Source organism: Mercenaria mercenaria, chromosome 12 (genome assembly GCF_021730395.1).
Source record: "Mercenaria mercenaria strain notata chromosome 12, MADL_Memer_1, whole genome shotgun sequence".
In the NCBI taxonomy this organism is placed as follows: domain Eukaryota; kingdom Metazoa; phylum Mollusca; class Bivalvia; order Venerida; family Veneridae; genus Mercenaria; species Mercenaria mercenaria.
The window spans coordinates 10,099,093-10,124,140 of NC_069372.1; the positions used below are offsets into that span (position 1 = coordinate 10,099,093).

The 25,048-nt window shown below is 34.0% G+C and overlaps 1 protein-coding gene across 1 annotated transcript in view; it reads left to right on the forward strand.

Moving 5' to 3' along the window:
- The first annotated feature begins 1,366 nt into the window (after positions 1–1,366).
- Positions 1,367–25,048, forward strand: part of LOC123534471 (sodium- and chloride-dependent GABA transporter ine-like) — a 60,512-nt gene continuing 36,830 nt past the window's right edge. The window contains exons 1-3 of the mRNA XM_045316744.2: positions 1,367–1,519; positions 12,885–13,019; positions 21,060–21,309. Of these exons, the coding sequence (XP_045172679.2) occupies positions 1,393–1,519; positions 12,885–13,019; positions 21,060–21,309 (512 nt within the window). The 5' untranslated portion in view covers positions 1,367–1,392. The remainder of the gene's footprint in view (positions 1,520–12,884; positions 13,020–21,059; positions 21,310–25,048) is intronic.

The following is a 25,048-nucleotide window of genomic DNA, read 5'->3' on the forward strand; positions in this document are numbered from 1 at the left end:
TCGCGAGACCTAGTCAAAGAACCCATTATCTTTATCACCTCCATACACTTGAAGCAACACACAATCTAAATGATATTTTATGTTTTCTCATTTTATACCTGAAAAAGTATGCTTGTCCGCGGACACACAGAATGAAATATGCTCTGTCCGCCGGCAAAAAATCAGGAGTCGGATAAGTTGGACATAGGAATCCCACATCCCTGCAGGGGTGGGTAGATCAAAGAACTTCGAGCATCAGCATTCCATAAAAAAGCACAGACGAACAGCAGTTTTCGTTTGGTTGGGTATTTATCCATTCTAAGTTCGTATTTATCCAGCACTGTTTCCTATACTAGTTAGGAATTATCCGCAAATTTAAACCCACCTCATAATCAATACAATTTTTAAGCTATAAAAATCGATTTCAAACTTTGATACTGTTAAACATTGTCAAAGAGATATTTATGGAACTAATACATTTAATAAGTAAGGTCTTACTGCAATTTCTGGTACTTTAAAACAGTTCGAAACATAAAACATGTTCATTTTGAAGACTTTTTTGAGTACATTTTAATGAATTCCAGCCAGCCACATAATGTGACATTTCGATTGAAATATTTAGTACACAAAACATGTTATCAATACAGGATATTATGACTATCAAAAGTTTTACGCTAACATTGCATACTCACATAAAAACACGAAAAAAAGACAAGGAAATTAACTACATACATCGTCTTTCTGTCAGCCATGTTGGCTCTGAGTTAGGGTCGCTGAACAGAGTTAGGATTATTCGGGTACATGGCGTGATACTGCGGCTGCGGGCACCGTGAATCCAAAAAAATACTTGCTGTGTATAATACTATTGTTTTTTACAAAATCAATTCAAGAATAAATGAATCCGCTGCACTCTCACAGTTGAACGACAAACATTCACTTATTTATGGCAATACATGATTTACATTATATTTTTAATAACCCTTAAGAAGTAGGCGAGTCATTGGCAGGGGGCTTTAACTTAGTCAAGGCCAATAATGGATTCTTCATCCTTGTTCACTATGCTCGTTTTCATATCATGGGAAAAATTGTAAAATAATATTGGCTTCCGTGCCCCCACCAACAGGAGTGGGAAACCCCCTCCCGAACCCTACTCCCATCTGGACAGACCCCAATCCCCCTGTAAAAAAAAGTCCTGAAACCGTCCCTGATAAAATTATTCGAGTCTGGGCCGAAACAAATGGAGTGGCTCCGAGCTTTTTTTGTGCAGTGTATTCTATACTGGTGATTGATTGATCAATATGCAAATGAGATTATGACTGTGCAGGTTGACAAATCAGAACACGAGGCCGTAATTTAGTACACGCGGTGTCAGTGTAGGATACTACGATAATCAGTTTCGGCAAAACAGAAAGTATGGCTGTTGTGGAAGGACGTGAAAGTTGGAGTAGAAGTGTCGAGTATTTACTGGCGACAGCAGGATATGCCGTCGGTTTGGGAAATGTTTGGAGATTTCCATACCTCTGCTACAGAAGTGGAGGCGGTAAGATCTTAAATATTTTTCCTTTACATCGAAAAAATCATTAAATATGCAAACCATGTTTTGGTTACGCAATCAACACTAATTATGTCATTTTATGATAATGAAATGTTACATCTTATTCTTACCAATATTTCACATCTTGTGATGGAACCCCCTTCACAAAAAATACTAAATTTAAATGTTGAACACTACAGTTTCATAACCCCATTCAACTTTTCTTGAATCCTAATGTTTTTTCTAGGATCTTAATCCTTTAAGCTTTGAAGACACAATTTATGATTTTTTGTTTATATAAACTGTTTGGCTCTGTGAGAACAGTCATTAATTAGTTTTAGTGAAAAGTCATTAATTTTATATACTGGTACTGATGATAAACCCGAACAGATGATAAAGTCGAACACCTTGGAAATATTCGATTGCAATCGGTTATATATAAAATTGAACACACCATCTAATAGTTTCCACTTACAACACCAACTGGTGTAAACAAAAACAAAATTGGTAAATATTCTGTATAAATAAATGACTTACATAAATTCGTATAAATTTTTTTTATCCAAAATTACTGGGGAAGAGGGTGTTTTTTGCGCATGCTCACTGTCGAAACATAAAGGCCTGACATTTGTTAACTTTTCATTACTTGATCAGGAATGACTGTTGCAGCTTTTTGGGGAAAGTTTCAATATAATAATACCAAGAAAATTTTGTAAATGACAAAGGGTTCGAATTTATCATCAGTCAACTTTCATAAAGTCCCCTTTTTACATACCCATTTCAGGCCCTCACTTCGTGTAGTTTGCCTACTAAATATAAATTTGAATTATGTAAAGTTTTCAGCAAAGGTTAAGCTTTATTTTGATACCGACCATTGATTTCAATTTGCAGAAATAAAAAAGTTACAGGTAAAAAACCTCATTTTCTGTTCGGGTTTATCATCAGTACCAGTAAACTGTTTGGCTCTGTGAGAACAGTCATTAGTTTTAGAGAACAGTTGATTCTTGAACAGTTATTAATTCTATATAAACTGTTTGGCTCTGTGAGAACAGTCATTAGTTTTAGAGAACAGTCATGACTCATTAGTTTTAGGGAATAGTCATTAGTTTTAGGGAATAGTCATTAGTTTTAGGGAACAGTCAGTTTTTTTTAGGGAACAGTCATTAGTTTTATATACAATACAATACAATACATTTTATTAGCATTAAACATAATATACAATGTTTATAGCTATTAAAATAATCTACCGGTAACATAATATGCAGTGAGAGCAATAGTTCATAGATTTCAGAAGTAAAAAAGTTATGATGAACAGAATATTTTTTTCAACTTAATACAGAATATATTTAATTATGTAATACGTTTTTTGTTTGCAGAGTGTATAAAATTTGCAAGGCTGCAAATAATCTTTTTGGAAGTAGCTGACATAAGAGCATCAAATTTATGAAGGGTTGGGCCAATTTAAGTAATATTAAGGTTTGAGATATTTAATTCTTAATTCACGATATTGCGGACATACAAGAAGGAAGTGAAACTCTGTTTTCGGTTTGTGCAATGTGCATGATTTACAGATAATGATTCTTTCTTTGCGTGAGATATTATGATACCTTCCTGTCTCAGAAAACATGTGATGTGATGATACTCTGAAACTGCATTTTAATTTTTATACAGTATTCCCCTGCTTAAGGGGACTGTGTCACAGAATTTTGATATTATTCTTTGAATTATTTTTATGCCATTAAATATGCAGTAATAGATGGTAAGGGGTGGAGGGGGTGGGGGGAGCTAAGTAAACAATAATGGTTATATAATTGATTTTTTTTTAAAATCTGTTCACAGATTGATTGTATTACCTTTAGTGACCTGTAACTTTTTATAGTGATAATGCCAGTGATCAGTTTTGTATGATCTTTTTACAGATTTAAAAGATTTTTTTTTAAAAAATATAGTTTTATATACTTAATAATATACTTTTTTTTATAAAAATAAAGATACAAGGCTACAAGGATTTTTAAATAGCAAGTAGAATTTCACTATACACCACCTTAAGACTGAATTGAATAGTTTATTTATGTATCAAATTTTATTATCTTAAACGTGCATGTTTATTGAATGTTTTAGCAGGGATACAGTAAAGCTTAGGTACTTGAGGGTTATATTTACTGTTGTTACAATCTATTTAATATTTAATGGATTAAAAAAGCAACCTCAAAGTGACAACATTTACATTTGGGATGAAAAATTTGAAGGTCTGCTGCATACAGTATATATCTGTGTGAAATGACTTACTGTGAACAATATGTAACAAAAATATGGGATGAAAAATTTGAATATATTTTTTTATACAAAGTTTAATTTAAAATGTGTACAGTATTTAACCCTTAGCCTGCTGGCGGCAGATGATTCTGCCTTTGCGACCAGTGCAGACTAAGATCAGCCTGCACATCCGTGCAGTCTGATCATGGTCTGCACTGTTCGCTATTCAGTCAGTAAATTTTCAGTGCAAACCCCTTTAAATAATAAATGGTACTGTCCAAATTGAAAGATGGACCAGTCCATTATAGAAATATAGCAGGGTAAGGGTTAAATTCACATGTACAAATGCATCCTTCCTTCCACCTAATACTTCTTTATCTTTTCTTTAATACTATTACCTGTCAGTGTTTCCCACCCCAACTAGAGGTTTACTGGTCAGGAACCCAGGCAATCCTTGCGTGTATCAGTGCTATACACTGGGCACGTTAAAGAACCAGGCTGTCTATTCGCAACGAGCTAGGCTAAGTTAGCCAGACAAGCCTGTATCTGATTTCTGATCTCTCTGTCATGGGGGCTTTGTCTCACTCTGTCCCTCTGGTCAGATCGCTCTGTGTCTGTACTAGTAGAGGATGAATTATGCGCCCTGTGTTGCATTTGAACTGTGTAAAGTGCCTTTGAACGTGAAATTGATCGTGAAAAGGGCGCTATATAAATTTAGTATAATAATAATAATAATAGTCTGAATTTAGAAATTTGCTGAGACGGCACAGTATTATAATATATTCAGACTTTTAAATTAGTACTTTAAATTGCATAATTGGTATGACTTGGATGGTTACAAGAAAGCACAGGGAATAGTTAATCTCTTATAATCAAGTCATAAGAAGTTACTCTGACACATAAAAAAAAAGCAGACAGATTACTGAACTGAGACAAAAATTTAAGAAGTTAAGGCAACAATTTTAGAAAGTCTTACACAAAATAATTTCAAAGTATATGTTTAATGCAAATTCTGATTTAACTGTTGTTGTTGTTGTTTTTTTGTAATGAAAGTAAGATATATGAGTATGAAATATATTAAATTATCATGGTTACATGATAAAAGCATTTTGATGAAGGCAACATTTTGGTGAAGGCAACAATATGTTTGATGTTACAGATACTTTTTCAAGATTTTAATATAAGTTTTTAGAGAACTTTTTTACTCCAATTAATTGCTTTATATATTAACACTAAGGAGGGTAGAAATGATTTTTTTTCATCTGATCCGATATTTACATTGAACTTTATGGGTACTGTTAAAATATTTGAATTTGGTTATTATTGTTGTATCAAATGTCAATTTTCTAATGTTTACATGTCAAAGAGTAAACATAAACTTGGGAAAATATGTCAGCCTAAGCACTTTTTGCAGGTTTTATAAATTGAAGGTCATCATTTATTGTCTGTAGAAATGTGACAAAACGAGCCTAGCAACCAAAATTGAAAAAGGAAGGTTTTTGTAAATATCGAAATACTTCCTTGTTTAAACTATTATAAATACTAAAATGCATGTATATGTATAATAGAAAAATTGAATTTTTAAATACTAATATTTTAAGAGTACTTTATGATTTTTATATGCCTTCACTAAGTGTGCATGCATGCTTGCATGGGTGCATGCCTTTTTGTGTGTCCAGACAATAACTTTGTCATTCATTGTCTGATTTTGATTTTATCAATGGCCCATTATTTAAATAACTACCATTATAAGAAGAAGTGTTGCATGCAAAATTCTGACTAAAAAACCCAGTCAGACCTGCTATCAGCTGCTTAAGTTATAACATTTTAAGGATGGTTGCGACAGTTTTGGGTAAAGATTTCCCAATAATAGAATTTGTTCAAACTTGTATATGAACACAGGGTCATGTTAGAAACAGAATTATAAAAAGAAATTGAAGGTCACCGTGCTTGTTCAGGAGTTAACTGCCCTTGAATATGCATTTGAAGAAAAATCCAGTTTTAATGGCAGATAACTCCTAAACAAGCACAGCTAGCTAGTGACCTTATAATGATTGTTTTTGCATTTTTCTGTTTATAACATGAAACTGTGTTCATATACAAAGTTAGAACAAATTCTATTATTGGGAAATTTTTGCCCTATCTCTCATACAAGAAACTGCAGCAAGTGTCTTTATGACAAGTTGATATTAGATCAAGAAATCAATTTTGGATGTTAGCTTACTGACTGGCTAAAGCAAGTTGCTGCTAAATAGAGATGGCTAACTAAGACAGGTTCAAATTTAACTTGGGAAACAGAAGTGACTCAGTCACTATGATTGAAGAAATCTTTTTATTTTATCAAACCTTTAAAACTTCCCCTTCTCCGGTTTAAAGTTATTATTTTCCCCCTTCAACAAACATTGACCCCCTTCAACAGGCATTGACCCCTTTTCCCAAAATAACTTTATCTCATTGTTTTGTTTATACTATACACAAAGATATGGAACTTCCCATGTCTGTTTAGTAAAAACATATAGGAAAAACACAGTCGCTACTACTCCCGCAGGTTAATTTAAACAACAGCATGTTTATGTAATCTTTTGATTGTTATGGTTCCCATGCATCGTTGAACTCAAAAAGGTTGTCAGTGATAGAAGTTAAGTGCATTTTGTAATGTTATACAAAAATATTTTCTGTATTGAAACATTTTAATGAGGAAAGATCATAATTATCAAACATGTTATCGTTTGAGTTATCGTGCGGGATTTATACTTCAAAATAATTTCACAGACATTTTCCTTGCAAAAACTGTTCAGGCAAGCAGGGTAACTTAGTGTAACTAGGGCCATCATGGTCCTCTTGTTTATTTACAATCTACTTTAATGGGCGATATCGGTCAGTTAATTCCCCTGATTAAACAGGTGCGCGTATAGGTGGCGCTGCATGCGAATAGGTCCTAGAAAAGTTTGTTTACATTATTTACATTATTATTCAGTCGCTGTCACTTCAAACTATATTAGTAGATTTGGAAAATATCTGATTATGTAATCAAAATTCAGCTGTTTATCTCTTGAGCAATTGAAGAAAGAACGTTATTTATATTTATTGATACTCTGTGCCTTAAAAAATATGAGGCTAGCTGTAAGGACTGTTTTAAAGTGCATTTTCTGTGTGTCAGTTTATATATGGACTGTATGATTGTTATGTTTGTTAATTGTGACAATAAATGCTTTTATTCAGCTTTAAAGTATTTTTCAATATTGAAATGCCTCCTTGGAAAATCATTTTATCATTGTGCAAGTATTCAGACTATATATTCTTAGAATAAGGATCAATATACTAGACAGTATATATTCCTAAAGTTACAAAATTAATCGGAAAGATCTGCATACACAGCTTAATGCAATGAGATCTTGAATAATATAGGAATTATAATAATAATTACTGTAAAATGTTAGAATATATGCCTTTGTGATAAGATGTACCTTCAATTTTCCATCAGCTCAATTAATTTATTATAGGTGTTTTCTCATATATTTCAAAATATCATCCATGAGGCATAAATGATCTCTATTGACAAGTTGACATACCACGTGTTAATTTAATTTTATGTTGCTGCCTCTTTAATTTTCAGTCAATTCAAATTCACAGTAACTTGCCCACATAAAGTTAAAATATAAATCTTTACATTTAATAAAAACACCCGTAGGATTTTTAATACACAGACCACAAATTTGTGAAGCTTTAAAAATAAAAACAACTGTGAGACCTTTTAGACATTATTTCAAATTGCAATGTATTAAGAAAACTTATTATACACATTACATTAACATCTGACCGATATTTAACACCTAAGTGGGAGCAGAAAGTGTAAAGTCTGCTTTAAAGACATATTCTTGAATTTAACCCCCTAGAGTTAACAGGACACATGGCATGCACATTTTTATGATAAACAATCAGTATGCAGCCGGTGGATAGGAAATTTTATGCAAACTAAATGTTTCCAGAGTAACCATTGTCTATTTGAAACAAAGCTTCCATTCAGGGGTAAAATTTAACAATATTTTCAACTAGCTACTAGCTAGCCCCACTTTGCTTATAAATTATACGGAAATGTGACTCACTTAAATTAATGCTAAAATAATAATTTCAGTTATATATTACTAGCCAGCATTTTGAAATGATGAAAATTTTACAAGGGTTTAAATTTTATGTTAAAACCAAAGAAACAGCTATCCAGATAGATTATATTGATAAATTACATGATTAGAATTTTTTTTAAATGCTTTAATTATTTTATTATTCAGCTATCAAATGCATGAAAGGTTAAGAAAAAGAGTTTAACACTATGATAAAAGCCGAGAGTACACCGCATGATAGGACCTATTCGCCCGTAGCGACACCTGTCAAATCATTTGGGAAGATAACTCAGCGAATGCTGCCATTAGCCCACCATCATGATGATGGTGGGCTATTAAAATCACTCTGCGTCCGTGGTCCGTCCGTCCGTCATTCCGTCCGTCCGTCCGTTAACAATTTCTCGTTATCGCATCTCCTCAGAAACTACTGGGGGGATTTTGACCAAACTTTGTCAGAATGATGTATTGGTACCCTAGTTGTGTCCCCCTGAAAATCAGACTGGTTCAACAATTTATGAGTGAGTTATGGCCCTTTGTTTATTTCTATAATTTATATAGATTTATATAGGGAAAAACTTTGAAAACCTTCTTGTCCAAAACCACAGAGCCTAGGGCTTTGATATTTGGTATGAAGCATCATCTAGTGGTCCTCTACCAAGATGATTCAAATTATTTCTCTGGGGTCAAATATGGCCCCGCCCTGGGGGTCACATGGTTTATATAGACTTATATAGGGAAAAACTTTGAATAATCTCTTGTCCAAAACCACAGGGCTTTGATATTTTGTATGTGACATCATCTAGTGGTCTTCAACTAAGATTGTTCAAATTATACCCCTAGGGTCAAATATGGCCCCGCCCTGGGGGTCATATGGTTTACATAGACTTATATAGGGAAAAACTTTGAAAATCTTCTTGTCCAAACCACAAAGCCTAGGGCTTTGATACTTGTAATGTAGCATCATCTAGTGGTTCTCTACCAAGTTTGTTCAAATTATCCTCCTAGGGTTAAATATGGCCCCGCCCCGGGGGTCACATGGTTCATATAGACTTATATAGGGAAAAGCTTTTAAAATGTTCTTGTCAGTAACTACAACATTCAAACTTGGACCACATGTATATTTTTGAGTGGCAAGATGAACCTTGACATGAGTTGACCTTGATTTTGACCTAGTGACCTACTTTCACATTTCTGTAGCTACAGCCTTCAAATTTGGACCACATGCATAATTTTGTGCACTGGAAAAAACTTTGACCTTTATTTTGACCTAGTGACCTACTTTCACATTTTTGAAGGTACAGGCATCAAATTTGGACCATATGCATAGTTTCGTGTTTCAAAATGAAATTTGACATTGATTTTGACTTAGTGACCTACTTTCACATTTCTCAAGCTACAGCCTTCAAATTTGGACTACATGCATAGTTTTGTGTACCGAAAAAAACTTTGACCTTGACATTGACCTAGTGACCTACTTTCACATTTTTGAAGGTACAGGCTTCAAATTTGGACCACATGCATAGTTTTGTATTCTGAAATAAAATTTGACCTTGATTTTGACCTAGTGACCTACTTTTACATTTCTCAAGCTACAGCCTTCAAATTTGGACCACTTGCATAGTTTTGTGTACTGAAATGACCTTTGACCTTTACATTGACCTAGTGACCTACTTTCACATTTTTAAGGTACAGGCTTCAAATTTGGACCACATGCATAGTTTTATATTCCGAAATAAAATTTGACCTTGATTTTGACCTAGTGACCTACTTTTACATTTCTCAAGCTACAGCCTTCAGATTTGGACCACATGCATAGTTTTGTGTACCGAAACAAACTTTGACCTTTACATTGACCTAGTGACCTACTTTCACATTTTTGAAGGTACAGGCTTCATATTTGGACCACATGCATAGTTTTGTATTCCGAAGTAAAATTTGACCTGGATTTTGACCTAGTGACCTACTTTTACATTTCTCAAGCTACAGCCTTCAAATTTGGACCACTTGCATAGATTTGTGTTGTGTACGGAAATGAAATTTGACCTTGAGCTAGTCAGTAAGTCTTGAAATTTGGAACACTCAAAAATGGCACATTGGTGGGCGCCAAGATCACTCTGTGATCTCTTGTTATTTTTTAGAGATTTTTAGCTTACCTGAGCTTGCAGTGCTTTGGTTGAGCTATTTGTGATCACACATCACATGCTGTCTGTCGTCAGTCTGTCGTCAGTTCTTAAAGGACATCTCCTCTAAAACCATTTGATTGAAGTTGATGAAAGTTGGCCTAAATATTCCTTGATGGTCCTCTGCCAAAGCTGTTTTAAGAACCCTGGGTGCTAATTAAGGCGATGGAAAAGAAAATCTTTAGAAGTATTATTTTCAGAAACCACTTGCCAGATTTCAAAATGATTTTAAAGAAATGTTCCTTAGGTGACCCTCAGTACCAAGATTGTTTAAATTATTCTCATTGGTTCAAAACCATGGCTGCCAGGAAGGCATGGTCTTTTTACATAGATTTATATAAGAAATACTTCAAAAATCTTCTTGACCGCGAATTTAGATATTTGATATGTCTAGCAGTCCTCTACAAAGTTTGTTCAAATCATGACCCAGGGGTCTGAGACTACCAAATTCCTGCTGGGCATGCTAATATGTTTCAAAATAAGGCCCCCAGTAGCCAGTGCTAACTGTCTCTATAATGTATGTATTTTCAATAAAATTTAATATTTGTTCTAGATTTGTAATACTCTAGATTGAAATGTAAAACCATTTTTAAATTGATATGAGTGTTTGTTTCTGGAGAAAAACAGTTTATCTCTTGTCAAGTGATTGTTAACAGATGATACTGAAATTTAACCTTCAGATATCTATTTCTGTGAGAATGCATTTTAATTCTAATACCATCTATAATAAATGGCTCTGTTTGAGGACAATGACTTTCAGTTGGAAAATGTTTCCTTTTTACTATTTTCAAGGTCATTGGTTAAAGGTGGTTAATCAGATTTTGGTCAACTAATGGATCCTTTATTCAAAACTTTATCATCAGATCAGTTTCATTTATTTGTGTTCACCGACATCTTAAGGTTTAGCAGGATATAACAAAACAACAGAAATTATTAGTAAACGAACAACATCTTGACAAAAAACTTATCTGTTCAATACATGTTTTACTGTTCTGTCCCATATAGAATTGGATACTTAAAATATTCTAAAGGAGTTGTCCCCCTTTAAAAAAGTGCCATTTGTAAAGAAATAAATTTAAACAATTGTCAAAAACAATGTTTTACCTAGTTATGTTAAGTTTAAACACTGGTTCATTGTTGCAAATGCATCAAAAGCAAATGTATCAAAACAAAGACATGTAACAGCTTTTTAAAAATAGCAAGTTTTTAAAGGCGCTGAACTGTCCAGAAGTGTGGTTCCTTCATGCTGTCCCTTTCCAGAATTCAATACATATATGAGTAAATTGACAATGGTTTTGTTGAATAATAAACATGTTTTATTTGCTTTTTAATTTTCATGTAAAACAATGCTTTCTTTTTATGATTTGGTGATGTTCAAACTTTTTTCTCCGAAACATGGACCTAACTCTTAATAAACGTCAGATTTTCACTTTAAGTGTTTTAAAAATTTGATTTTCCTATCCAGGTTGCCTAACTGAGATGGCGTTATTTTAGCATATTAAGTAAAAATCAAATAAACACATTTTCCTAAGAAATAATTTAAAAAATAAGCACTAATTAATATATTAAAGTTGTCAAAGATTTGCAGTGTGACCAAGATTGTAAGCAGATTAATTGTTTTAAAACTTACCTTTTTTTCAGGTAGTGAAAAATCCCAATATTTATCAAATGCAAATGTTAAATTAAAAACTATATTGAAATCAAAAGAAATAGACCACTTTTTACATAATTTTATACTTATTACTAAAGGGAGGTAATTACAAAATTTCATAAAAAGTAATGATAAAATAAGCATTTCCAATAAGGATTTAACTCTATGTAATAAGTTTTTTTGTTTCTTAAATATATCTCTAAAATTACAGAATATATGGAAACTGATTATCATAAAATGTTGCTCAAATGTGATCGACCACATTTAAAGGTCAAAGCTGTTGCCTCAGACATAATTATTGTTGTTCATTACTTTCAGTATGCATGTAAATTGCATGAAAATGCATCTTGTACATAGCAGTGAAGGTTGATATCACAGATGCTAGACACATAATCAGATATTTTACTTAATAAGCCTTATATGTATATAAAGATATATTAAGTAAGATATTTTGATTAATTAATATGTGTCTAGCATCTGTGGTTGATATGCTGAATTTAACAATTAAGCTATTAAAAAATGAATTGTCTGAAGCAGAACCTCTATGGTTCATCCAAACTACAATAAACAAAGTTTCATATGTTACTTTTAGTTTTCAGTATATCATGTTATTGCAGTAAATCACAGTATCTGATTAACCCTTATCGTGCTGGACACGACTGATTCTGCCTTTGCGACCAATGTAGATCATGATCAGCCTGCACATCCCTGCAGTCTGATCATGATCTGCTCTGGTCGCTATTCAGCCAGTATCTTTTTGGTAAGCACCCCTTTTAACAGTTAATGGTACTATCCAAATTGGAAGATGGACAAGTTCATTATAGAAATCTTGGGAAAAGGCAGGCCTCTTTCTCTTTTGTGGCAGAGGTCAATATCAGAAGCTGAAATTAGTAGCCTTCCAGTCTGTAATTTAGTTTTCATTTTCTGATTGGTGGAATATTCCAAAATTTAAGAAGAAAGTAATTCACAGATTGCACTCAATAACAATCTAGCGTTTCATCACCTCATCATAGAAAGATCATTGAAATAAAGATGCATGTTTCCAGTTTTTTGCAGTGAGGCCACAATTTGTAACCCTTTTCAGAAACTGTTGCTGAAGAAGCGCTTATTTTTTTCCTTCCATTTTATAAAACTATTACATTTTCTTTTTTTTTGTTCCACAGGGGCTTTTTTGATCCCATTCTTCATTATGTTAGTCCTGTGTGGAATTCCACTTCTGTACATGGAGATGGCAGTTGGACAGTACACACAGCAGGGACCTATAGGTGCCATAGCAAAACTGTGCCCATTTTTTAAAGGTAAGAAATAAAATGAATAATAGAGTCTGATGTGAAGGTTATGTTAAGAAGGCCATAGATTAAATGCCGTTAATATTAAAAAAAACTTCTCTTACACATTGGGATGTAAATCCATTGTCATTTTATTATGACTATGACTGCATGAATGAATACATAAATTCATTTGCTACTACCTGTAATAATAAAATAATACATACATGTATAAAATATATTATTTTATTTCTTCTATTATTTGAAGTATATTGTAAAGCAAGAAAAAGAATTTATCACTGATAGAAGGTGCGGCAGAGCCTCATTACCATCTAAACGGCTACCTTTAAGCACACCTTCAACCATTTCTCATACTGTGTTGTTCATTGTCCATCTCTCTGTCCCTCCTTCCATAATGGTCTTAGATAAAATGTCAGTATGCCCCATTCAAATAGATAGGTATATTGTGTGGCTCATTGTCAGTTGGTTGGTAGGACATTTGATTTTTGATCAATAAACTAGAGAATGCTTGGTCTTACAATGGTCAAACTTAATAAAATAATTGTCTCTCGTCAGTAGATGACTGTTATTGTTTTGGGGATCAGTTGGTCAAATGTCCAGGACACAATGACCTTGACACTGAAAAGTCTTCAAACCACAGAGGAGAATTGCATTTGGTTAGTACATGACCACTATCATTTTGAGGGTGTGTAGGAAAAAGGTCAAGGTCATCATGACCTTGAGACTGAAAGCAGTTTCCACGGAATAATCAGCTTTTAACCAAAACGCCCATGACGTAATGAAAATTTGCAACTTTTTTTTTTTTTTTTTTTCGAGGGGGGGTGGGGGGGGGGGGGGGGGTGAAGAATAATATGAAATATTTAAAATCAATTGAAAATGACAATACAACATCTATAGGGTGCTGTTTCTGTGTTCTGTTAATTACCGATACTCCAGTAAAACTGTCGTCAGATGGGCAAAACATTTTTGAAAACCTGACCACAGATTTTCGCTGAAGTCTGTTCAATAACCCAAGCATGAAACTGTCATGTTAAAAAGATGACTGATCTTGTTATAACTTTTTTTTGTAATCTGTTTTCTCAAGGTGAACTGTAGCCATAGAGTAAAAAGTAGATACCTACATTAACATAAAGTATCACTTTTATCGTTTAAAGGTGTAATTCAATTCTATAAATAGGAGCAGGTTTTATATCGGATTTGTGCACTTGAATGGCTAATGACTTCAGTGAAAGTGGTAATATACTTATATAGAGACTTACCCTAAGCCTTCTTTACACAAGGGAAACAATCCCTTTAGAGAGCGAAATTGTAGAATGAACAATCCTAATCCTGTCTATTTTTAGCTCACCTGAGCAATGCTCAGGTGAGTTTTTCTGATCGCTCGATGTCCGGCGTCCGTCGTCCGTCGTCTGTCGTCTGTCGTCTGTCGTCTGTCGTCCGTCGTCTGTCAACATTTAGCTTGTGTATGCGATAGAGGCTGTATTTTTCAATTAATCTTCATGAATAATGGTCACAATGATAACCTTGATGAAATCTAGGCCGAGTTCGAAAATGGGTCATCTCGGGTCAAAAACTAGGTCACTAGGTCAAATCAAAGAAAAACCTTGTGTATGCGATAGAGGCTGTATTTTTCATTTAATCTTCATGAATATTGGTCAGAATGATAACTTTGATGAATCTAGGCCGAGTTCGAAAATGGGTCATCTCGGGTCAAAAACTAGGTCACTAGGTCAAATCAAAGAAAAACCTTGTGTATGCGATAGAGGTGGTATTTTTCAATTAATCTTCATGAATATTGGTCAGAATGATAACCTTGATGAAATCTAAGCCGAGTTCGAAAATGGGTCATCTCGGGTCAAAAACTAGGTCACTAGGTCAAATCAAAGAAAAACCTTGTGTATGCGATAGAGGCTGTATTTTTCAATTCTTTCTTCATGAATATTGGTCAGAATGATAACCTTGATGAAATCTAGGCCGAGTTCGAAAATGGGTCATCTCGGGTCAAAAACTAGGTCACTAGGTCAAATCAAAGAAAAACCTTGTGTATGCGATAGAGGCTGTATTTTTCATTTAATCTTCATGAATATTGGTCAGAATGATAACTTTGATGAAATCTAGGCCGAGTTCGAAAATGGGTCATCTCGGGTCAAAAACTAGGTCACTAGGTCAAATCAAAGAAAAACCTTGTGTATGCGATAGAGGTGGTATTTTTCAATTAATCTTCATGAATATTGGTCAGAATGATAACCTTGATGAAATCTAAGCCGAGTTCGAAAATGGGTCATCTGGGGTCAAAAACTAGGTCACTAGGTCAAATCAAAGAAAAACCTTGTGTATGCGATAGAGGCTGTATTTTTAGCTCACCTGAGCAATGCTCAGGTGAGTTTTTCTGATCGCTCGATGTCCGGCGTCCGTCGTCTGTCTGTCTGTCGTCTGGCGTCTGTCGTCTGTCGTCTGTCAACAAATTTTGCTTGTGTATGCGATAGAGGCTGTATTTTTCAATGATCTTCATGAAATTTGCTCAGAATGAATACCTTGATTTAAATCTAGGCCGAGTTTGAAATGGGTCATCTGAGATCAAAAAAATAGGTCACTAGGTCAAATCAAGGAAAAACCTTGTGTATGCGATAGGGGCTGTATTTTCAATTGATCTTCATGAATTTTGGTCAGAATGATTACCTTGATGAAATCTAGGCCGAGTTTGAAAATGGGTCATCTGGGGTCAAAAACTAGGTCACTAGGTCAAATCAAGGAAAAACCTTGTGTATGCGATAGGGCTGTATTTTTCAATTGATCTTCATGAATTTTGGTCAGAATGATTACCTTGATGAAATCTAGGCCGAGTTCGAAAATGGGTCATCTGGGGTCAAAAACTAGGTCACTAGGTCAAATCAAGGAAAAACCTTGTGTATGCGATAGGGGCTGTATTTTTCAATTGATCTTCATGAATTTTTGGTCAGAAATGATTACCTTGATGAAATCTAGGCCGAGTTCGAAAATGGGTTTATCTAGGTTCAAAAAGTAGGTCACTAGGTCAAATCAAGGAAAAACGTTGTGTATGCGATAGAGGCTGTATTTTTTCAATTGATCTTCATGAATTTTGGTCAGAATGATTTCCTTTTATGAAATTTAGGCCAAGTTCGAAAATGGGTCATCTAGGGTCAAAAAATAGGTCACTAGGTCAAATCAAAGAAAAAACCTTGTGTATGCAATAGAGGCTGTATTTTTCAACTGATCTTCATGAAATTTAGCCAGAATGATAACCTTGATAAAATCTAGGCTGAGTTCGAAAATGGGTTTTCTGGGGTCAAAAACTAGGTCACTAGGTCAATCGAAGAAAAACATTGTGTATGCAATAGAGGCTGTATTTTTCAATTGATCTTCATGAAATTTGGTCAGAGTGATTGCCTTGATGCAATCTAGGTCGAGTTTGAATATGGGTCATCTGAGGTCAAAAACTAGGTCACTTGGTCAAATCAAAGAAAAAACTTGTGTATGTGATAGAGGCTGTATTTTCCAATTGATCTTCATGAATTTTGGTCAGAATGATTGCCTTGATAAAATCTAGGTCGAGTTTGAACATGGGTCATCTATGGTCAAAAACTAGGTCACCAGGTCATATCTAAGAAAATGCTTGTTTGATCGCAAGAGACCAATTTTTTGGTCCAATCTTAATGAAAATTGGTCAGAATATTTGTTTCCATGAAATCACTAGGTAAAACATGTTTTACACTGTTATGGTGTCTTTCTAAGGTGAGCGACCTAGGGCCATCTTGGCCCTCTTGTTCAATTCTTCTTCATGAATATTGGTCAGAATGATAGCCTTGATGAAATCTAGGCCGAGTTCGAAATTGGGTCATCTCGGGTCAAAAACTAGGTCACTAGGTCAAATCAAAGAAAAACCTTGTGTATGCGATAGAGGCTGTATTTTTCAATTCTTCTTCATGAATATTGGTCAGAATGATAACCTTGATGAAATCTAGGCCAAGTTCGAAAATGGGTCATCTCGGGTCAAAAACTAGGTCACTAGGTCAAATCAAAGAAAAACCTTGTGTATGCGATAGAGGCTGTATTTTTCAATTGATCTTCACGATTTTTGGTCAGAATGATTGCCTTGATGAAAGACCTAGGCCGAGTTCGAAAATGGGTCATCTCGGGTCAAAAACTAGGTCACTAGGTCAAATCAAAGAAAAACCTTGTGTATGCGATAGAGGCGGTATTTTTCAGTTGATCTTCATGAATTTTGGTCAGAATGATTACTTTGATGAAATCTAGGCCAAGTTCGAAAATGGGTCATCTGGGGTCAAAAACTGGTCACTAGGTCATATCACGTAAAAACCTTGTGTATGCGATAGAGGCTGTATTTTTCAATTGATCTTCATGAATTTTGGTCAGAATGATTGCCTTGATGAAATTTAGACCAAGTTTGAAATGGGTCATCTGAGGTCAAAAACTAGGTCACTAGGTCAAATCCAAGAAAAACCTTGTGTATGCAATAGAGGCTGTATTTTTTAACTGATCTTCATGAAATTTAGCCAGAATGATTACCTTGATAAAATCTAGGCTGATTTCGAAAATGGGTCATCTGGGGTCCAAAACTAGGTCACTAGGTCAAATCGAAGGAAAACATTGTGTATGCAATAGGGATGTATTTTTCAATTGATCTTCATGAAATTTGGTCAGAGTGATTGCCTTGATGAAAACTAGGTCGGTTTTGAATATGGGTTATCTGAGGTCAAAAACTAGGTCACTAGGTCAAATTAAAGAAAAATCTTGTGTATGCGATAGAGACTGTTTTTTTCAGTTGATATTTATGAAATTTGGTCAGGTTGATTGCCTTAATGTAATCTAGGTCGAATTTGAATATGGGTCATCTGAGGTCAAAAACTAGGTCACTTGGTCAAATCAAAGAAAAAACTTCTGTATGTGATAGAGGCTGTATTTTTCAGTTGATCTTCATTAATTTTGGTCACAATGATTGCCTTGATAAAATCTAGGTCGAGTTTGAACATGGGTCATCTAGAGTCAAAAACTAGGTCATATCTAAGAAAATACTTGTTTTATTGCAAGAGACCAATTTTTTAGTCCAGTCTTAATGAAAATTGGTCAGAATATTTGTTTCCATGAAATCACTAGGTCAAACATGTTTTACACTGTTATGGAGTGTTTCTTAGGTGAGCGACCTAGGGCCATCTTGGCCCTCTTGTTATATCAATGCAATGGAAAAGTAAGCTATCGATAACGCAGTCATACATCTAACAGTTCTGATAGATTTTCTCATATTTCTAGATCTTTTTCCCATACTTTGACGTATGTATTATGGGTAGCAGAAATTGTTCTCCCTTCCAGCAGCTAAGCTTTCTCAACATATTTCAACTTGTGAAATTCTGTGCATTTTAACTTTTAAAAAAAAACAACCATCTGTTTCTTGACAAATTTCACCATAAAAATGTCACACTTTCCCCCAGGGCTTTAAATGATTTGATCTTTACATAATTTTCTTTTCAACTGCAGTAATTATGCATGATTTTTTCGTGCCTAGAGGTAAAAAAGTGCATGGTTTGCATGAGATACTGTGTACATAGTCACCTAAGCCTACAATGAAGTTTTAGCCCAGTTGACTCCATTTTTTCCAAATATTTTACCCAGGATCATTTTTGTCAGCTAAAATAACTTTTTCTTCAGAAAATAATATTTTAAATATTTTTTAATACTTTGTTACAGTGTACTTAATATTTTTTCATACTATTTACTTTGATGCAGTTACATACACATATATTTAAAACAGACAGTGCCTACTTGAAATTTTAATTAAATGTATTTTTAGTTCCAATGCCTAAGTAATATATTAATAAGGTTTTTGGATTATTTATGCGTGAAGACCTCATCTATTAGAAGCTGAAAAGTCGCTATATGACTACTTATCGTCAGTGTGGTGTTACACACGGGAAAATATATTCATTTACAATAATTGGAAAAAATGATTTTGATGTTGCTTCAGTTTTAAGAAATTTCATATCATAATGTAATTCTGAGGACATAATGCCCCTTTAAAAGTGTATTGCTCAAATCTTTACTAGCAGATTTTTTTGTTGTTGTAACATTCTTTTTCCAACAGTGTATATTATGTTAGGTATTCACAAAGTCATGTATCTTAATTGTTACAAATAAATGAACTGTTCTGCAGTATGAGGTCTTAAATTATAACTTTAATTAGAACATTCTGTCATTAGGTTTTACACGTGTAAAAGATCATGTATGCCAGTATTATTTTAAGCTTATTAAGGGGCTGTATTTAAGTGCAATGTAATAGGTTATGAAAGAGAACAGTATCTGATTTAATGTTTTTTATGAATGTTTTTTTCTGTATTGATTTTAATAATCTTTTTGTGTTAATCTAAGGCCAAATATAAAAAGGCATGGTTCATGTTACATTTAAATAAGGGTCATTATGTGCAGATCAATTTTTTTCTAATTTAGGCATTGTTCGTTATGTTTGTTGTTATCAGTAGTATATCTCTACTACATTTTGTACATCTGTATCCTTTATGGAGTCTTGACAAAAAAGAAAGATCAGCCAAGACAAAAGTAATGCTGATTGAGTTAGCTGAACCACATTTTGTACGGCCTTAACTTATACGACAAATCTGCATAGTGGGTTCTTACATCACAGATTAAAAACATAATTTAAAAATTAAATATCAAACTTAAAAGATTGTTTTTGTTGACAAACAAAAAAGGCTTGAAAGTATGACACCATCACCCATGTTCACCTCAACTATCATCTGCCAGTTTTTGGCCTGACTGTTTTGGTTATATTACAAATAAAGATTTACAGAGCTGAATTATGCCAGCTGAGAAGGCATTCTACAGAGTAGAATCTCTGCTTTCATTTGAATAATACAGTAACTGTTGAAAATTGGTACTTGAACTCGATTATCTCAAAATTTCAACTAGTAGTCTAATCAGTGCAGTTTTATCCCAGCATGTTTTATGCCATTGGCCTAGAAGGTATATAGTGTTTGAACTAGTGTGTGTCTGTCCATCACACTTTTCTGTGCACTAAACTCCTATAGTTTCCTTCCAATTCAATGATACTTGATATATCATCTCGCTGAAGCAGATATGCATATAGGGACCTAATTTCTTCTAATTTTTTTTTTGAGTTATGCCCCTTTTTTTAACTTAAACATTACATCTGTATCTTGTTTACTCAACATCTCCTACAGTTTTTGTCAAATTCAGATGAAACTTGGTATTCATCATCAGCATGAAGTAGGTATGTGCATGCTTCAAGAATTAATTTTTTCTTTAGTTCTTCTAGGGTTTTGTTCCTTTTTTTTTGACTTTACAATCATCAACCTGAAGTGGACATGCGTAATATTATACAGATGAAACTCGTTTGCTCGAACTTGACGAGACTGGCAAAATTTGTCCGAGTTTTTTCGATGTTTAAGCCATCAAATAATATACAATATAAAGAGATATTACCGTGATATGATTTTGAGTTAGGGTGAAGGATGGTGTTTCGAATTATCTGAGTTCAAGGGAACGAAGTTTGACTGTATTGTTGCAACTTTTATATCAGATTTTTCATAAAGTTAGTTCCTTTTTTGAAGTTGGCCTTTTTCTTAGACTGTATAAGATTCATTTATTTAAGAAATGAATTTTTTTTTTTGGTGTTCATATGAAATGAACTACAGAATAAGATCGGCAAATCCATGAATCATACGAAATGAATGTCAAAATTTTCAATGAAAAAGAATAGGGCAAATGTAAATATTCAGCATTTTCAGGGGGCAGGTATTCTCTATTACAGAAAACTCAACCAGACCCACCACATAGCCTGTGGTTTAATTACTGGTAGTATTTTCTGTCACAATTCTCAGCATTGTGCCTACAATATTGACATCGTTCTTGTTTCTGTGAAGTTTTTATTTAGAATTTGAGAAAAACGGCCATAGCCTACATCAGGAGTGAATATTTGCTCTTGTTTAAGGATGTTTTATTTGATTTTTTTTTTCATTATTATTCTTCTTTTCGTAACAGGTGCTGGCATCGCAACAGTTGTGATATCATTCCTGTTCACCACGTATTACAATGTGATCATCACGTGGGCATTTTACTACCTCTTCAGTTCTTTCACGTCAAAACTTCCGTGGTCGGACTGCAGCAATGACTGGAATTCAGATGATTGTTTTGACGGGAATAACAAAACTGTGATTGACCCCATTACCAACGTCACCACAGTGGTACTAAGGTCAAATGATAGTTTGTCCCCCACAGAGGATTTTTATGAGTAAGTTATTTTTAGACCCTACATGGTTTATTGTCTGATTTACCATGACTCAGAATTCAGATGTTCAGGAATTGAACCACAAGTTTGTTAGCCTGAGTGCTGAAATATCTAAAGCATCTGAATGACATTTCATGCTAAATCAGGCAATAAACCACAAAATGGTCTTGTTTATTCTAATTCTTACATGCTCGATAAAAATGACAATAAAAATTATGCTGGCAACTTTATTCATCTGAGCTGTAAAGAACCTGATGTCCTTCTGCAAATTGACACATGATGTTCTCTCATTGGTTCGCAAATCAACCTTTTTTTCACAGACTATACAAGGGTTGACTTCCTTCTTTGTTGAGCTGGCAAACAGATCAGTGATGTTAAAATATTGAATTTATAACAGTCCAACCTTGAATAATGACCTTAAAAAGAAATCATCTGACATTTAAAACCACTTCTAGATTTTTTATTGATGAAACAGTTGCAGACTGTACTGAAAATTAACCTGAGAATAAATGCCACAATCTTTGCTCACTCATATTTAAATTTTTTAATTATCTAAACAAGGGCTTGGTGCAAAACTATTGTAAGTGTATATAAATAAAGAACAAGATACAATAGTTTTGCGCCAAGCCCTAATTTAATTTATTATTTAGGCCTAAAAAAAAAATTTTTTTTGTTTCCAGTAACATGCTCTAAAAAATTAGGGTAGGTAGGTCGGAAATTTTTTTTTGGGGGGGGGGGGGGGGGGGAATTTTTTTTTATCAAGGGAGACTTTTCGGAAATTATTTTTTGTGTCCAAAAATGAATACAATTAAGGGGGTTATGCCTTTAGAGCATCAGTATGTTGATTTATAACATCACTGGCCATGTACAAAACTGCTGGTCTGATTTTGAAATAAATTCACACAAATGGTCCTTGTGTGATTGTCTACCAAGATTGTTCAAATTATTTCGATTCCTCAGAAAACATGGCCGCCAGGGGGCGTGGTCACTTTTCCCATATATGTACATAGTGGAAACTTTGAAATTCTTCTTGCATTAAACTGCTGGCCTAATTTTGAAATAATTTAACACAAATGGTCCTTGTGTGATCCTCTACAAAGACTGTTCAAACTATTCTGATTCCTCAAAAACATGGCTGCAATAGGGTGTGGCAGTGGATTACCAATTTGGGTGTGGCAGGGGGATTACCTTTGTTGGTTGTGTAGCTGTGGAGTGCCAGTGTGGGAGGTGGAGTACTAATTTTGGTGTGAGTTTGGAAGTAACAATTTTGATGGTGTGTGTGGTGGAGTAACAATGTGAATGTTAGAGAGGGAGAATAGAATTGTTGTTGATGCTGGAGTACCAATGTTGGCAATGGACTACAAGTGTGAGTTGTGAAGTACCAGTATTGGAGTACTGGTATCAGTTTAAGGGGGTGAGGGAGCAGGTACCAGTGTGCTGTATCTCCTGAGTTTACCAAGGCAGTGTGAGACACCATTCAAATTTAAAAGAGTGTTCCTTTTAGATTAAAACTTTTAAATACAAGTATATTTTTCTTCTAAGCATAATAATCTTGATACATTTATGTACTTTTGGTGTTTGTCAGTGTATACTTAACTCAGTGACTTCCTATTATATGGCTTTGTCATGAAGATATATTAAGATAATCCTCATGTCAAACATGATGACCCTTATTTGAAAAGTTTTTTGACCTTTTATGATGGACAGGATAGAATTATTCCTTTTTTATGTTCTTCAAGGTCGTAAACAAAATACTCTAATTCTGTCGACACCAGATATCTATAACAAATTAACATAATTTAAGGTGCAATGCCACTAAAAGTGGACAGTTATCAGAATAAGAAGTTGTTTGTTGGGGTTTAATCAACTAATACAAATATTATTAAGTGTTTGTTCGGAATATAACAACACTTTAAAAAGTACTTCTTTGTGCTCAAGTACATTTTAAGAGGCAATTCAGGAGTTTAAAAGTGACCAGAAACTTGATAGTATATTTGCCTACAGACTTGAACCAGTGCTGTTTATTTAACGACTGTTTTGATTTATAGGTAGGTGGTTGACATTGGCCTAAATTTTATTTGTGTGTGAAAATGTATTGTACTAAAAACATATGTTTGAATCTGTGATATATACAAAACTATAAAATACACCAGACAGAAATTTTTCTTGTCATTTTTATTTGGCAATTCTTAATTTGAGTCTCAAAGCTGACAATGTTTTGGGAGATGTTGCTACTTTAGAATATTCATGAATATTATCGATTTACCAGTGGAACGGTTCATTATTGTTAGCAAGAATTGAACAGGGTCCTAGTATTTATACTCAAGTAGGGAGCTGTCATTGGCAGCTGGTTATAAAATTTCTATTTCTAGCTAAACCTTTTGAAGAACAGTGAGATTTATTGCACTTGCCCATTCGTCAGCGTCTTCGTTGGCGTCCCATGTTTGGTTGTTTAAAGTTTTTGTATGTAAGCTTGTAAGCTTGTATCTTAGAAACCACATGGGGGAATGGATTGAAACTTCTCACATTTATTTACTATGATGAACTGACTTTCAATGTACAGATTACATAACTTTATTTTGTGTGTTTACAAAGTTATTCCCCTGTTTTTGGCTTAATGCTTTTAGCTTTTGGTTAATTGCTAAGCAGGTATCTTGATACACTCTTATGGGAATGGATTGAAATTTCACAATCTTACCCAATGTGATGATCTTACATGCATTGTACTGGTTCCATAAATTTGTTTTGCATGTTTTCAAAATTATGCCCCTTTTTTCAACTTTAAGTGTTCATTCAGTTAAATTTTTTCATTGTCTAGGCTGTTGAATAGTCGAGTGTTGCTGCCCTCCAGCAGTTCTTGTTACTATTCCACCTGTATAGCGCCATCTGTTAGATCATCTGGCTTGTGAACTAGAAGTCTTAGGTTTGATCCACAAACTAGACCATAGAACAAGCGTCTTTGAAATATTTGCCGTTTGTGGTTATCATTAAAAAATCTTTTGTTTGCGGTAACGCGACCTACCCGTGAAAATAGCTGCGACCAAACCTTTTTTTCTGGCCAGTCAGATGAAAAAATTTTTTTTTTACCTATATGATTATATGCAAAAAAAATTCCCTACCTACCCACAAAATATTTTGGTCGCATTACTGCAAACAAGCAATTTTTTTATTACGGCCTGACAGTTTTTGAATGATATATTTATGAAGTCTTGAAAGGCATTTCATATATCTATATTCTTTTGTATTTTCATGATGGTCATTATACATGATTTGCATAAATAGATAGCAGATGAAGTTATGAAAATATATTAATTCAGGGAGGACGTAAATTGTCCACGCTGTCATCTTGTAATTTATTAACAAAACGCGATAACTGTGGCCTTTATTTACTAATACCGGATCAACCCATAACAATGAAATAGGGAATCAGGTGGACACATTACATGACAAATATCTTATATCGCAAAACCGATGTAAGTAGCAGCGTGGTCTAGTGGTTAACACGTATGATTTGTAAGCTTACGGTGCTGGTTCGAATACAGGACAAGCTACTTTTTTTTTTAATTTTCTAACATGTTTTTACCTGGAGAAGAATACAGGTAAAACTATTTGTATTATGATTTTCTCGTGCAGTTATACTTAGTACTTATTGATCGAGGATGTCATATTAGAATAGTCATTAAATCTGTTAACATGAATAAAGAAAACTCTTGCAAGAATGAAAGAAATACTAAATACAAAA